The sequence below is a fragment of the Misgurnus anguillicaudatus genome, chromosome 10, assembly GCF_027580225.2.
Source record: "Misgurnus anguillicaudatus chromosome 10, ASM2758022v2, whole genome shotgun sequence".
Taxonomy (NCBI): Eukaryota; Metazoa; Chordata; class Actinopteri; order Cypriniformes; family Cobitidae; genus Misgurnus; species Misgurnus anguillicaudatus.
Window position 1 is genome coordinate 39,334,722 of NC_073346.2, and position 11,779 is coordinate 39,346,500.

The 11,779-nt window shown below is 37.8% G+C and overlaps 2 protein-coding genes across 3 annotated transcripts; both read right to left on the reverse strand.

Moving 5' to 3' along the window:
• Positions 1-138: 138 nt before the first annotated feature.
• Positions 139-11,511, reverse strand: LOC129449155 (free fatty acid receptor 2-like). Its single transcript, XM_055211938.2, has 2 exons — positions 11,372-11,511; positions 139-1,268 (listed from the first exon to the last, which is right to left on the reverse strand). The coding sequence occupies exon 2, from the start codon at positions 1,256-1,258 to the stop codon at positions 275-277; it is 984 nt and encodes a 327-aa protein (XP_055067913.2). The 5' UTR covers positions 1,259-1,268; positions 11,372-11,511; the 3' UTR covers positions 139-274.
• LOC129449154 (free fatty acid receptor 3) lies at positions 3,631-11,490 on the reverse strand. 2 transcript variants are annotated; one of them, XM_055211936.2, is made up of 2 exons: positions 11,372-11,490; positions 3,631-4,826 (listed from the first exon to the last, which is right to left on the reverse strand). In XM_055211936.2, exon 2 carries the CDS (start codon positions 4,815-4,817, stop codon positions 3,837-3,839), a length of 981 nt encoding a protein of 326 aa, XP_055067911.2. In that variant the 5' UTR covers positions 4,818-4,826; positions 11,372-11,490; the 3' UTR covers positions 3,631-3,836. The 2 variants fall into 2 exon arrangements, with proteins under 2 accessions (XP_055067911.2, XP_055067912.2); XM_055211937.2 differs by lacking the exon at positions 11,372-11,490 and adding an exon at positions 10,930-11,291.
• Positions 11,512-11,779: the final 268 nt, after the last annotated feature.

Consider the following 11,779-nt stretch of genomic DNA (forward strand, 5'->3'; position numbering starts at 1 on the left):
TTCAAAGGGTTTCCTGTAAAATGATACCAAACATTTGTATGTAAACCTCTGCATGTGGGTATGGGAAGCTTTTGAAATTGGGTAGGCCAAATCCAGGCGAAAATCCCCAAAATAGCTTCAGGGTGGAAGAAGTTAAATTGGCTTTGATTTACATCCATTGGTTTCAGTTAACTAAATAACAGGCATAACATTGACACTCTTCTAAATCTCAGAGATTCTCCCAATCCTCACAACCACAGCACTCAACATATCCAACACCACAAATGTTATTTTATTATACCATTGGGATGTGATCTCTCTGTTCTCTCCTCTGCTGTCCCATCTTTAAACAAGAGACAGTAGAAGCTGAGTGACACCCAAGCATGGCCATGCGCCTGATCAGCTCTCGTAAGACGCTCTTGAAAGTCTCTCTGAACGCTGAAGAAGAAAAGTAGAAGATGAAAGGATCGAGACACGCGTTCAGTGTGCAGGTAACCAAAGCATACAGCCTCCATTCGGTGCCGTTGCTGTCACCATATCCCACAACATTTGATATGCTGAAGGGCATGAGACAGATAATAAACACAAACAGTGTTGCCACAGCCATCCCGATGGCTCGCTTTCTTATCTTGGCATTCATGTCTGGTAGATTGTAGAGGATGTGGATGAACTTGATGTAGCAGAAGCAGCAGATGAGAAACGGTGCACAGAGGAGGACGCCGAAAATCTCCAGACGAAGCGGCACAGGGATCCTCGCCTCTTTCTGGCTAAATTCCTTGTAGCAGGTGTCCCTCCTCTCAGATGGGTCGGTGATGTTCGGGCTTGAGCGATTGTGGTATTGCATGCTATAGACTATACTGTAGTGCGCAAAGGAAATCAACCAGATAAAAATGACAGCTATTGCTGCATTTCTGGGATTGCGTTTTAACTTGTATTTTATGGGGAAGGCCACACCCAGGTAGCGCTCGACGCTGATGGCCGTCAGATGAACGGTGCTGTTGTAGATGGTGGAGTAGGAGATAAAACCCGTCCAAAGACAGAAGTCGTACGGAAGCATCCACTCGGTGTTTGCCGCATCTATCATACGAAACGGCAAGATAAAGAGGAAGATCAGGTCTGAAATAGTTAAGCTGAGCAGGAGGACATCCATAGGTGTGGACTTCTTGTGAATCTTCCGGCAGAAGGCGTAAAAAGCCAAAAGGTTGGCGGGAAGACCTGTGATGAAAGTAAATCCATACACTGCTAACACCAGGTTACTGAGAGCCACTGTCCAAGTCATTTCTACAACCCTGTAATATACAGACAACAATAATGAATGCATAAATCATTGAAATATTAGGTTTGACATTGATTTCAATCTTTAAGATGACCTTACTAAGTCAATTAATGTCCTTTATAGGATGATTTTATGTAGAAAACAGTTTGTGTTTTCATAGACTGGATCACACCACCAGCGTGTAAACTAATTTTGACTAAACAAGCTCTGGTGAACATTTTAGCTAGTACCAACCGGCATAAACCAGTGTATCCCAACATAGAACATCAGATCTAGATTTGATCAACGCCCTATAAAAAATGCATAAATAACATACACAAAATACTCATAACAACACTTACTTTCAGTTTTACAAAAATGCACAATTTGATTCTTGCATTTTATTTGCATTGACCCGGAAGATTTAGATGACCATTCTGTCCTGCAGTTAAAGATCACCATAAAGTTTAGCAGTTTCACATTCGGTAAACATCATCACATTCTATTCATTATGATTTTTGTGAATTCATGTGGCACAGGTCCAAAGGCCCAGTATTCATGTTTTATTATTGCTATTCGTTTTTGTTAAAACATTTATAACTTAACAAATATTGGCGGGCGGTGCCTCCTCGGAAAAAAGCAAAGTATGTGTTTGGGATGTCATGGGAACCTATGTGCATTGCGTGTCATGTCAAAATACGTGCTTGCTGCATACCTGTCAAAAGAGTTTATGATAAAGAGACGCTCATTTCTCGCAAGACACTAACACTAAACTCTTATTACATATAAGGTTAAGCGAGTATCTAGCAAATGCGAGCATCTCTTTTATCATAAACCCTTATAAAGCGTTACGTAGCAGGCATGACATGCAATTCACATGGGTCCACATGACGCAAGAAACACATATGGGTGATTTTAGAGAAAATGTCATAAAACATTTTGATAAAAAAGTAAATGCTATCAAAATAAGAAGCATACACTGTAACAAATTCTGTACAAATTACAGTATTAATGGGTATTACTGGCAACTAGCTGCCAGTAACTTACTGTAGATTTTACATTTATGTTATTTACTGGCAACAGTTTGTTCAAAGTTAAATGAACATGAAACATTTTCAGTCTTTATCTTCTACAGTAAGTTACTGGCAAACAGCTGCATAATTACAGCTAATTTTTTACAGTGTACAAACATCTCTTCATGTACTATTTTGCACATGATTTCAAATGACATCATACAACCCAATTTTGTTGTTTTTTCCACATTTAAGGGAAAATTTTTAATTACCGCAATGTGTCCATGACTGGATTTGGGTTCTTTGACATGGAAATATTTATAATTAAAAAATCTAAAAAAATAAAAGCTTCAGTGCATGTTAAACATTTACAGTAAAGAAACAGGTGGTATTTGCCGATCATTGGTTAATGTAGAGACAATAATAAGGAATATAAATGTGTCCAAGACCAATTTACTCATCTTCTGCATTTTTAATCATTTTTTAAGCCCTCAAGGAACTAACTTTTTCAACAACAAAAAAATGTTGGAAGGGACATAATTGACTGTGACACTCAAGATGGCTACCAGGTAAGCAGTTCTTATTTTTTCTCTTCAGATAAAAGTAAAAATTTAGTTTGTCATAGTACCTAGACAACTTTTTAGTTCTCATTACCGAAACATGAGTTTGTAAATGCATATATTTAATGTAATATCATGTTGCGGTAATGACAATTTTTGATAATGATAATTTTTAAAAAAAATGATAATAATTTTATAGGAAATATTTGTTAAATCCTCTAAAAATAATGGTTATAGTAAATTCAGACCTTAATATTATATGTGCAAAAAAATCTGATGCTGGACACCTTCTAAATCTGGATTTCATGAGAATCACCCACATTTTTACATGAAGAGCCACACACAAGCTGATGTTTACACAAGTTTCCTCGAAAAAGAAGTCACGAGCTGCCACGGCTTACGAGGCTAAACACCTACAAAACTGAAATGACCATCATCTTGCCCAACTTGATTTGTGAATCAAAGTAAAGTTACAAGTTTTTGAAAGTCAAATTATGTTAAGCCATTAAATGCAGAAGATTTTTTAACAATTAACGACGACAGTGACCATATACAGGACTGATTCATTTGACATCTGTTGTCGATCACACATCTGGGCTCTAGATCTCTGTCTTGGTCTCAATGCTCAATTTCCTGCTTTGAGTCTTGGTCGCGTGCTGCAGTCTGTTTTGCAGTATCTGAATGAATGAATGCCGAAGTAAACACAGAACTTTAAAACAGACAGTGGATTGGTTTTGCTTTATATTGGGTGTGATGTTGGTTTGGGTCTGGTGGTGTGACGTTTGGTAAAATGAGAAATGGCTGCATCATAAGCAGTTATGAGTAAAATAGTTTTCCTTTATTAATAAGAAATAGCAAAGAAATGTTACACATGATTACATAAATACAGAATGTGCAAATGTTTTGCATTCAGCATCCGCTTGAGCATCTCGACTGGTCTAAATACTAATATTGTAACTTCGGTCAAAGCAGCGGTGGGCTTTTAATCCTTAGAGATTCTCCCAAAATCCTGCATCACAAATATTGTTATTATGTCATTGGGATGTGATCTCTCTGTTCTCTACTTTGCGGTCCCATCTTTAAACAAAAGACAGAAGAAGCTGGTTGGCACGAAAGCATGGCCATGCGGCTGGTCAGCTCTCGCAAGGCGCTCTTGAAAGTTTCTCTGAATGCTGAAGAAGAAAGGTAGAATATAAAAGGATCGAGACACGCGTTTAGTGTACAGGGGACCAGAGTACACAGCCTCCATTCGGTGCTGTCGCTGCCATCATAACCCTCAACAAGAAATATGTTGAAGGGTATGAAGCAGATAATGAAGACCAGAAGTGTTACCACAGCCATCCCGATGGCTCGCTTTCTCATCTTGGCATTCATATCTGGTAGATTGGAGAGGATGTGGATAAACTTGATGTAGCAGAAGCAGCAGATGAGAAACGGTGCACAGAGAAGCACAACAAAAATCTCCAAACGATACGGCACGGAAATCTTCAGCTGTATGTCGCTGAATTCCTCTTGGCAGCTGTTCCTATCAGATGGGTTGGTGAAGTTCTGGTTTGAAGTATAGCGGTAGTATGTGATATAGATGATACTGCACTGCGCAAAGGAAATCAACCAGAAAAAAATGACGGCTATCACTGCATTTCTGGGATTGCTTTTTAACTTGTATTTTATGGGGAAGGCCACACCCAGGTAGCGCTCGACGCTGATGGCCGTCAGATGAAGGGTGCTGTTGTAGATGGTGGAGTAGTAGATAAAACCCGTCAACGGACAGAGGAAGTACGGCAGCGTCCACTTCATGTTTACCGCCTCTATCATACGAAACGGCAGAAAGCAGAGGAAGATCAGGTCTGAAATAGTTAAACTAAGTAGGAGGATAACTATAGGGGTGGATCCGGTGCGAATCTTCTGGCAGAAGGCGTAAAAAGCCAAGATGTTGGCAGGAAGACCTGTGATGAGAGTGAATCCATAGACTCCTAACACCAGATTACTGAGAGTCACTGTCCACGCCATTTGACCACCCTGGAATAGAAACAACAATGAATGCATAGATAATTGAGGAATTTTATATAATGAAATTTCTTTGCAAATCCTTCCTTCGATTGTCCTATTTGATCTATCACCATTATTACACTGACTTGATTAAGTAAACCAGGGGTCACCAATCCTGGTCCTGGAGGGCCGGTGTCTCTGCAGAGTTAAGCTCCAACCCTAAACAAACACTGATTAGGGTTGGAGCTAAACTCTGCAGAGACACCAGCCCTCCAGGACCAGGATTGGTGACCCCTGAAGTAAACTATATTTGAAAGCAACAGCTTTTCTCTGCCCGAGTCATGCAATAATTTAACAGATTGTATTACTGTATACATCATTGACACATAATTTATAATATGGTGATACTTTATATATTTATAATATGATACTAAGGCTACGTTTACACGGAAATTATCTGAAGAGAAATTGCAAAAGTGGTGTTGCATTATCGCTTTTTATTTATACGAGCGTTTTGGGGGGAAATCTCTGTGCATATGATGACGCAAAAGTGTGTGATATTCGATGTAGTATGCACTCCAGGCAGCTAGGTGGCAATGTGAAGCACTGACACACAACTACACCAAGTCCACGGGCCTGCGTACAACCTTCTTCTTTGTTCTCCCAGGTCCAAAGCCGTCTGGTTTGCCTCTGACAAATTGGCACATCAACAATTTGATTGGGGTTATTAAAGGTATAGCGGAAGATTTTCCCCAAATTATTTAAAAGAAAAAAAAACACAGTGAGAACGCGACCTTCAATGAATGGTTGAAACCGTAGCACAACACACATACACGTGAAAGTGCGCATGTGCAGAAAGCGAACCTAGAGGCGAGCACGTACGACGGTTATACATCAACATATAATCAGAATGATTGACATCTGGGATGACCAATAACAGAGGTGATCCACCCGGAAAACGAAAATCTTCCGCTATACCTTTAATGCACCTTCTCTGATCAGTAATACTAGCTGTGAATATTTAAAATACAATTGCTGGAAAAGACTCTTGTATATTTATCAGAGCTGCTATGACAACTTGAAGTTCCGACGTATGGAAATAATCCGACATGTTTGTTGGTATTTTCCTGAACTGGTGTATGCCTGTGACGTAAATAGGGCTGGGTATTGGCAAGGGCCTCACGATACGGTACGCATCACGATACATGCAATACGTTGCATGTTGCGATACATTGCAATACTTTTCTTTTTTCTTTCAAAAATGTAAAAAAAAATAGAGCTGAATTTAAAAAAAAACTTTTTTAAGCCAAAGTGCTTCCACATGTCAGCTTTGAATAAAGAAATTGAACAATGTTCTGCCATTTTCTCACTCCCGCTAACTTCTGAGACATTGGCCGAATAGCCGTATATGATAGACAACTGGACAGCGACAACTACAGCGGCGACGAAGGAGGTCGTTTGACGCACACAGAGGGATTTGGTGGGTTTTTAAAAATATCGATAGTAGAGACTGAAATATCGATACACATTTCCGGGGGAAATGTATCACGATAGTTAGCTGTATCTATATTTTGCACAGCCCTAGACGTAAACGCGTATGCGAGGAGAGTCACCGTAAGCAGACTTTTGCGTTTTTACCCTTTAGACGGGAATGCGATGGTAGAGCGTTTTTAAGATTTCCACTCTGGAGGGTGGTTTCACTTTTTTACGTTTCAAGCCCCAAAAACGCTGTCGCTGTGTAAACGAAAGGCACATCCGGTGAAATATTTTTAGGTTTTCACCCTCGAGCGTTCTAGTGTAAACGGCCTTAAGGGGATCGCACACCAGACGCGCAGTTCTCCGTCACGTCAAGTCGCATCTAGGAAAACTCGGAGGTATCGTAAACTGGAAGTGGGCAATAGCGCGAACTTCGTCAGATAGGGTCTACTTTAAAATGCAAAATATACATTAGCAGACAATGTTAATCATTAATGATTTGGGACAGGGATTTTGAGCAACCTGTCGGCGCCAGTGTGCGTATACTCATAAAAAGCAATGTGCTCGATTTTTTTTTCCGATTTGTGTCCAGTGTGCGACCCTCTTGAGTCAACAGTGTACTGCATGTCTTTGTAAACATTTATATTTTGAATGCAAAACATTGTCTTTATTCACCATTATTTACCATGGTACCATTTAAGCCCGTCTGAGGAGAAAAAACTACAGCACTTTACCAAGACTTGCAGAAGCATGTCGCATTAAATTTTTTTGTCTATATGCTCGAAATCTTCTTAGTGACAAAACAGTGATTATTGCAAAGGGCTGTATACATTTTGAATAGTGCATGATATTGGTTTTGAATGTTATTTTGTACAGGCACTTGCAAACATTGGTAAAATTATTTTTAGTTGTTTTCCTGTCACTAAATAATATATTTATTATGGCACTTGACCCTGACATCTGTACCATCCCAAATTTAATGCACTATACTTTCACTCCCTCAAATAATTTTGCATTTTATTTCGAAGTGCGGCAGCGCAGTACATTGTTAAAACAAATATAAAGTGAATATTAACGTACATTGCTAATACAGGACGTGATTTCTGCGTAGGCTGGAAGTTTGGGTAACACCCCAGCCAACATTGACATGTGGGCCCCACGTGGGTCCCATCTGGGCAGCATGGGTTACATGTGGGCATGGGCTTCACATGGGCAATATATGTGGGTCCCATGTGGGTTTCCTATGTGGGCCCCATAAGGGTTTGCCCATGTGGGATAATAATGTGGGCCCCTCATGGCACCTATGTGGGCAAAACATTTTTATGCTTGAAATACATATTTATACATTTACAATCTTAAAATAATAACTTTTGGTTGATTGTCACTTTTAAACAAATAGCAAATAATATAAGAGATCTGCTGTGAGCAGTATAAAACATTTTAAATAAAAATGCATTATTTTTTACATTTAATTAACATTGATATGTGGGCCCCACATGGGTCCCATATGGGCAACATGGGTTTCATGTGGCCATGGCCTTAACATGGGCAATATATATGGGTCCCATGTGGGTTGACTATGTGGGTCCCATGTGGGTTTCCCTATGTGGGCCCCATATAGGTTTGCCCATGTGGGATAATAATGTGGGCCCCTCATGGCACCTATGTGGGCAAAAAAATGTTATGCTTGAAATATATCTTTATACATTTACAATCTTAAAATAATAACTTTTGGTTGATTGTCACTTTTAAACAAATAGCAAATAATATAACAGATATGATTTGATCAGTATAAAACATTTTAAATAAAAATGCATTATTTTTTACATTTAATTAACATTGATATGTGGGCACCACATGGGTCCCATATGGGCAACATGGGTTTTATGTGGCCATGGGCTTAACATGGGCAATATATATGGGTCCCATGTGGGTTGACTATGTGGGTCCCATGTGGGTTTCCCTATGTGGGCCCCATATAGGTTTGCCCATGTGGGATAGTAATGTGGGGCCCTCATGGCACCTATGTGGGCAAAACATTTTATGCTTAAAATACATTTTATATACATTTAAACTCTTAAAATTATTACTTTTGGTTTATAGTCACTTTTATACAAAGAGCAAATTATATCACAGATAGGATATGATCAGTATAAAACATTTTAAATAAAAATGCATTATTGTTAACATTTATTTGTGATATTTCTAATTTTAACCTGCCAATTATGAATTTTAATTTGCACAGCTGAGCATGAGTGAAAATAAGAAATGTCAGAAAGTTCATCAGTTTGATAAGTGTGTTAATTAAAGAAATGTTTCAAACATTCTGAAAAAAGCCTGATTAGTGGAGTCAGGTGTTTCATATAACGAGACCTCATTACGATCTGCTCACTGCAACGACACATTACGCTTGACAAAGTAGTCCTGCTTCAAATGTTTTTAATTGTGATTTTTATCACATAATATAATATGATATTTTAAATAATTTTTGCTAAAATAGGCAGACTTTTAAAATTACAACTATAAAGATGATAAACATTTAAACTACAAGAATTTCCGCTCAGACGCAAGGATACGGTTTCTATCGGAGCAGCAGGAGTCTCTCACAACTGTTATACTTGTAATTTATCCTGAGTTGTGTTTTTAGAAAATGTAATACTACGGTACAAGTTCACGGACTGCACAGGGATGAATCAAAGCAACATTGGACATTTAATGAGTTTGGCTGTGAATGCTTTGGAAGTTCTTCATAAAACGTTTGAGCAAAGATTAATTGATGATCAGAAGACCATCTCCAGAAGAGTGAGCAATGTTTGTGTTGTTTTTGAGTTCAAAGTATTTTAAGAGTTTGACTTCTTTCAATGCTTATTTTAAGTGTTATGTTAAATTGTTAGTCATTACCTGCCTTAGCAGTTTTTAAATGTTCATGATTATTTTAGCATTTTATTGTTATAAATTGACAATACAGTATTTTGATATATTGAACCTTTACAGTTTTTTAATTTGATTTCTCATATTGCACCTCCTTCATGTTTTGTGATGTTACAGATGAATGAACTGTTGAATATTTATGCTGAAATCTGATATTTACCGAACTGAGATGATTTGCTTTTATCGGTTTTCAATTTAAAACAAATATATTATTTAAGTAAATTACAATTAAGCATTAAAAGTATAATTATTTCATAATAAGGGACCAGTCCAGTACCCATTAAAAATCCATTCTGGGCCCTGATATGTAACGTGGGCTTCATTACGTGGGTGCAATATGGGCCCTATGTGTGTTGCCCACATGGGCCCCACATAGGCCCCACTCAGTTTCTATATCAAATTCATGTGGGCAACCCAGGTGGGGCCACAGTGGAACCCATGGACAAACCCATGTACAGCCCACATTGGAAGCCCATATGGGGCCCATATAGGGCCCACATGGGCCCCATGTGTGTTGCCCAGCTGGGCCCCACATAAGCCCCACTCAGTTTTTATATCAAATTCATGTGGGCAACCCACGTGGGGCCATAGTGGAACCCATGGACAAACCCATATAGGGCCCACATAGGAAGCCCATATGGGGCCCACATGGGACCCACCTTGCAATGTTGGCTGGGACTTTATTATAATGTTCATGATTTAACATTAGTTAATGTATTAACTAACATGAACAAACCATGAGCAATACATTTGTAACAGTATTTGTTCATCTTTGTTAATGTTAGTTAATAGAAATAAAGCTGTTCATTGTTTGTTCGTTCACGGTGCATTAACTAACGTTAACCAAATTTTAACAAAATAATAGCAATTGTTGAAATTAACATTAATAAAGATTAATAAATGCTGCACAAGTGCAGTTCATCATTAGTTCATGTTAACTAATGCAGTTAACTAATGTTAACTAATGAACATTATAATAAAGTGTTACCGAAGTTTGTATAGTAATTGAAAGTCTATTGTCTTTATATAGTCTTTTTCTGTTTGCACTGTTTTTTTACCACAAAACCCAAAGCTGTGCTTTTTTTCTATATGGTGATTTTATAGGCTACTGTGATTATTAATTGGACTGTACTGTCGCCTTGAACTTGATAACGCGCATGCGAGTTCATGTTTTGAGTTTTTTGCTTAAAAGGAACAAATGCTCAAATGTCAGAATAGCCTTGGCCACTCCTGCTCACTACATTAAAACAATTCTAGTCATGCCACTGCACTGAATGTATTAATGTAATGTTTTACTATAGTTTATTTGTTTATTTTTTTAAATCAATCATGAAATGAGTTATTTGGAACACATGTGAGTTTAAATGGTAAGTTACTAGAGGACCACTGTCCTGCAAAGTTTAGCTCCAATCCTAATCAAACACCTGAAAAACCAAATTAAAGGCAACAGGATTACTTAGAAATGAAATTCAGGTGTGTTTGATTAGGGTTGGAGGTTAAATTTGCATGTAGCCCTCCAGGAACAGAAATGCCCTGCATTAAGCCCACTTCAGACTTTTTACTTAATTCATAAAATACCTTCATTTTATAGGCTACTCTGAAATCAATAACCAATTAATAAAGAGATAAATCTTGCATTTTAACAAATTGTATTTCCTATAAACCATCTCAATATCTATTAAAAAAAATAAAAGTAGATTTTGGTGGGCTAAATGGGTAAACTTACCTTATACTTTTTTGTATCAACTCAATTTCTGTCAAATCGTCCTTCGATCTTGTACTTGCGCAGATTCGACGCCAAAACCGCTGCTGAGCTGCTGCAGCGTCCGGTGTAAAAGCATTCATTGTTAACATGCGTACCGCAAAAATGCGCACTGCCTCTGCCCTGCTGCCGGTCGGATACACAAATATCGTGGTTTAAACTTGTAATGCTGTATAACATTGAAACGCTTTATTAATTTTTTTCTTGCACAACGGGTAAACTTAACATAAGCTAAAAGTAGCAAGCTAATGTGCTGCTCCGCATATAGCTTTCAAGTATATTATGTAAATTCTTTTGCCTGGGCTATTAAACACTAATTAGCGAACACCAAAACTTAAATGAACACTTTAAAACATTATAGCAATTTATGCAAACAAAAGAGAGAAAGCTGACAGCCATTCCTTACCTTGGCCAACTTCTTACTACATGAGGAATTTTCTCTTCTGATCTCAACAAGTTTGGGCAAACTACTGAGAAGGTAAACAGATACCGTATGTTTATGATGTCATCAGACTATAAAACACTAAAATATATTTAAAAAATTATTTGTATTCAAACTTGTGAAGAGATAAACCAAATACCAATTATTTTCCTTGTTTAAACTCATTTATATTTGAAAATCAAATAGCAGTTTGTAGTTTTTTATTTTATATTTATTTATTTTTACAAAAATAAAACATTTGATGCTTGCATTTTATTTGCGTTCATCCGGAAGAGATTTTGACCCGCAGTCAAATTATTTTAACCCTTTGATGCACAACATGGGTCAAAACCTTGAAAAATCCATCAAGGACAAGCTGGTAGCTGGTTTTAG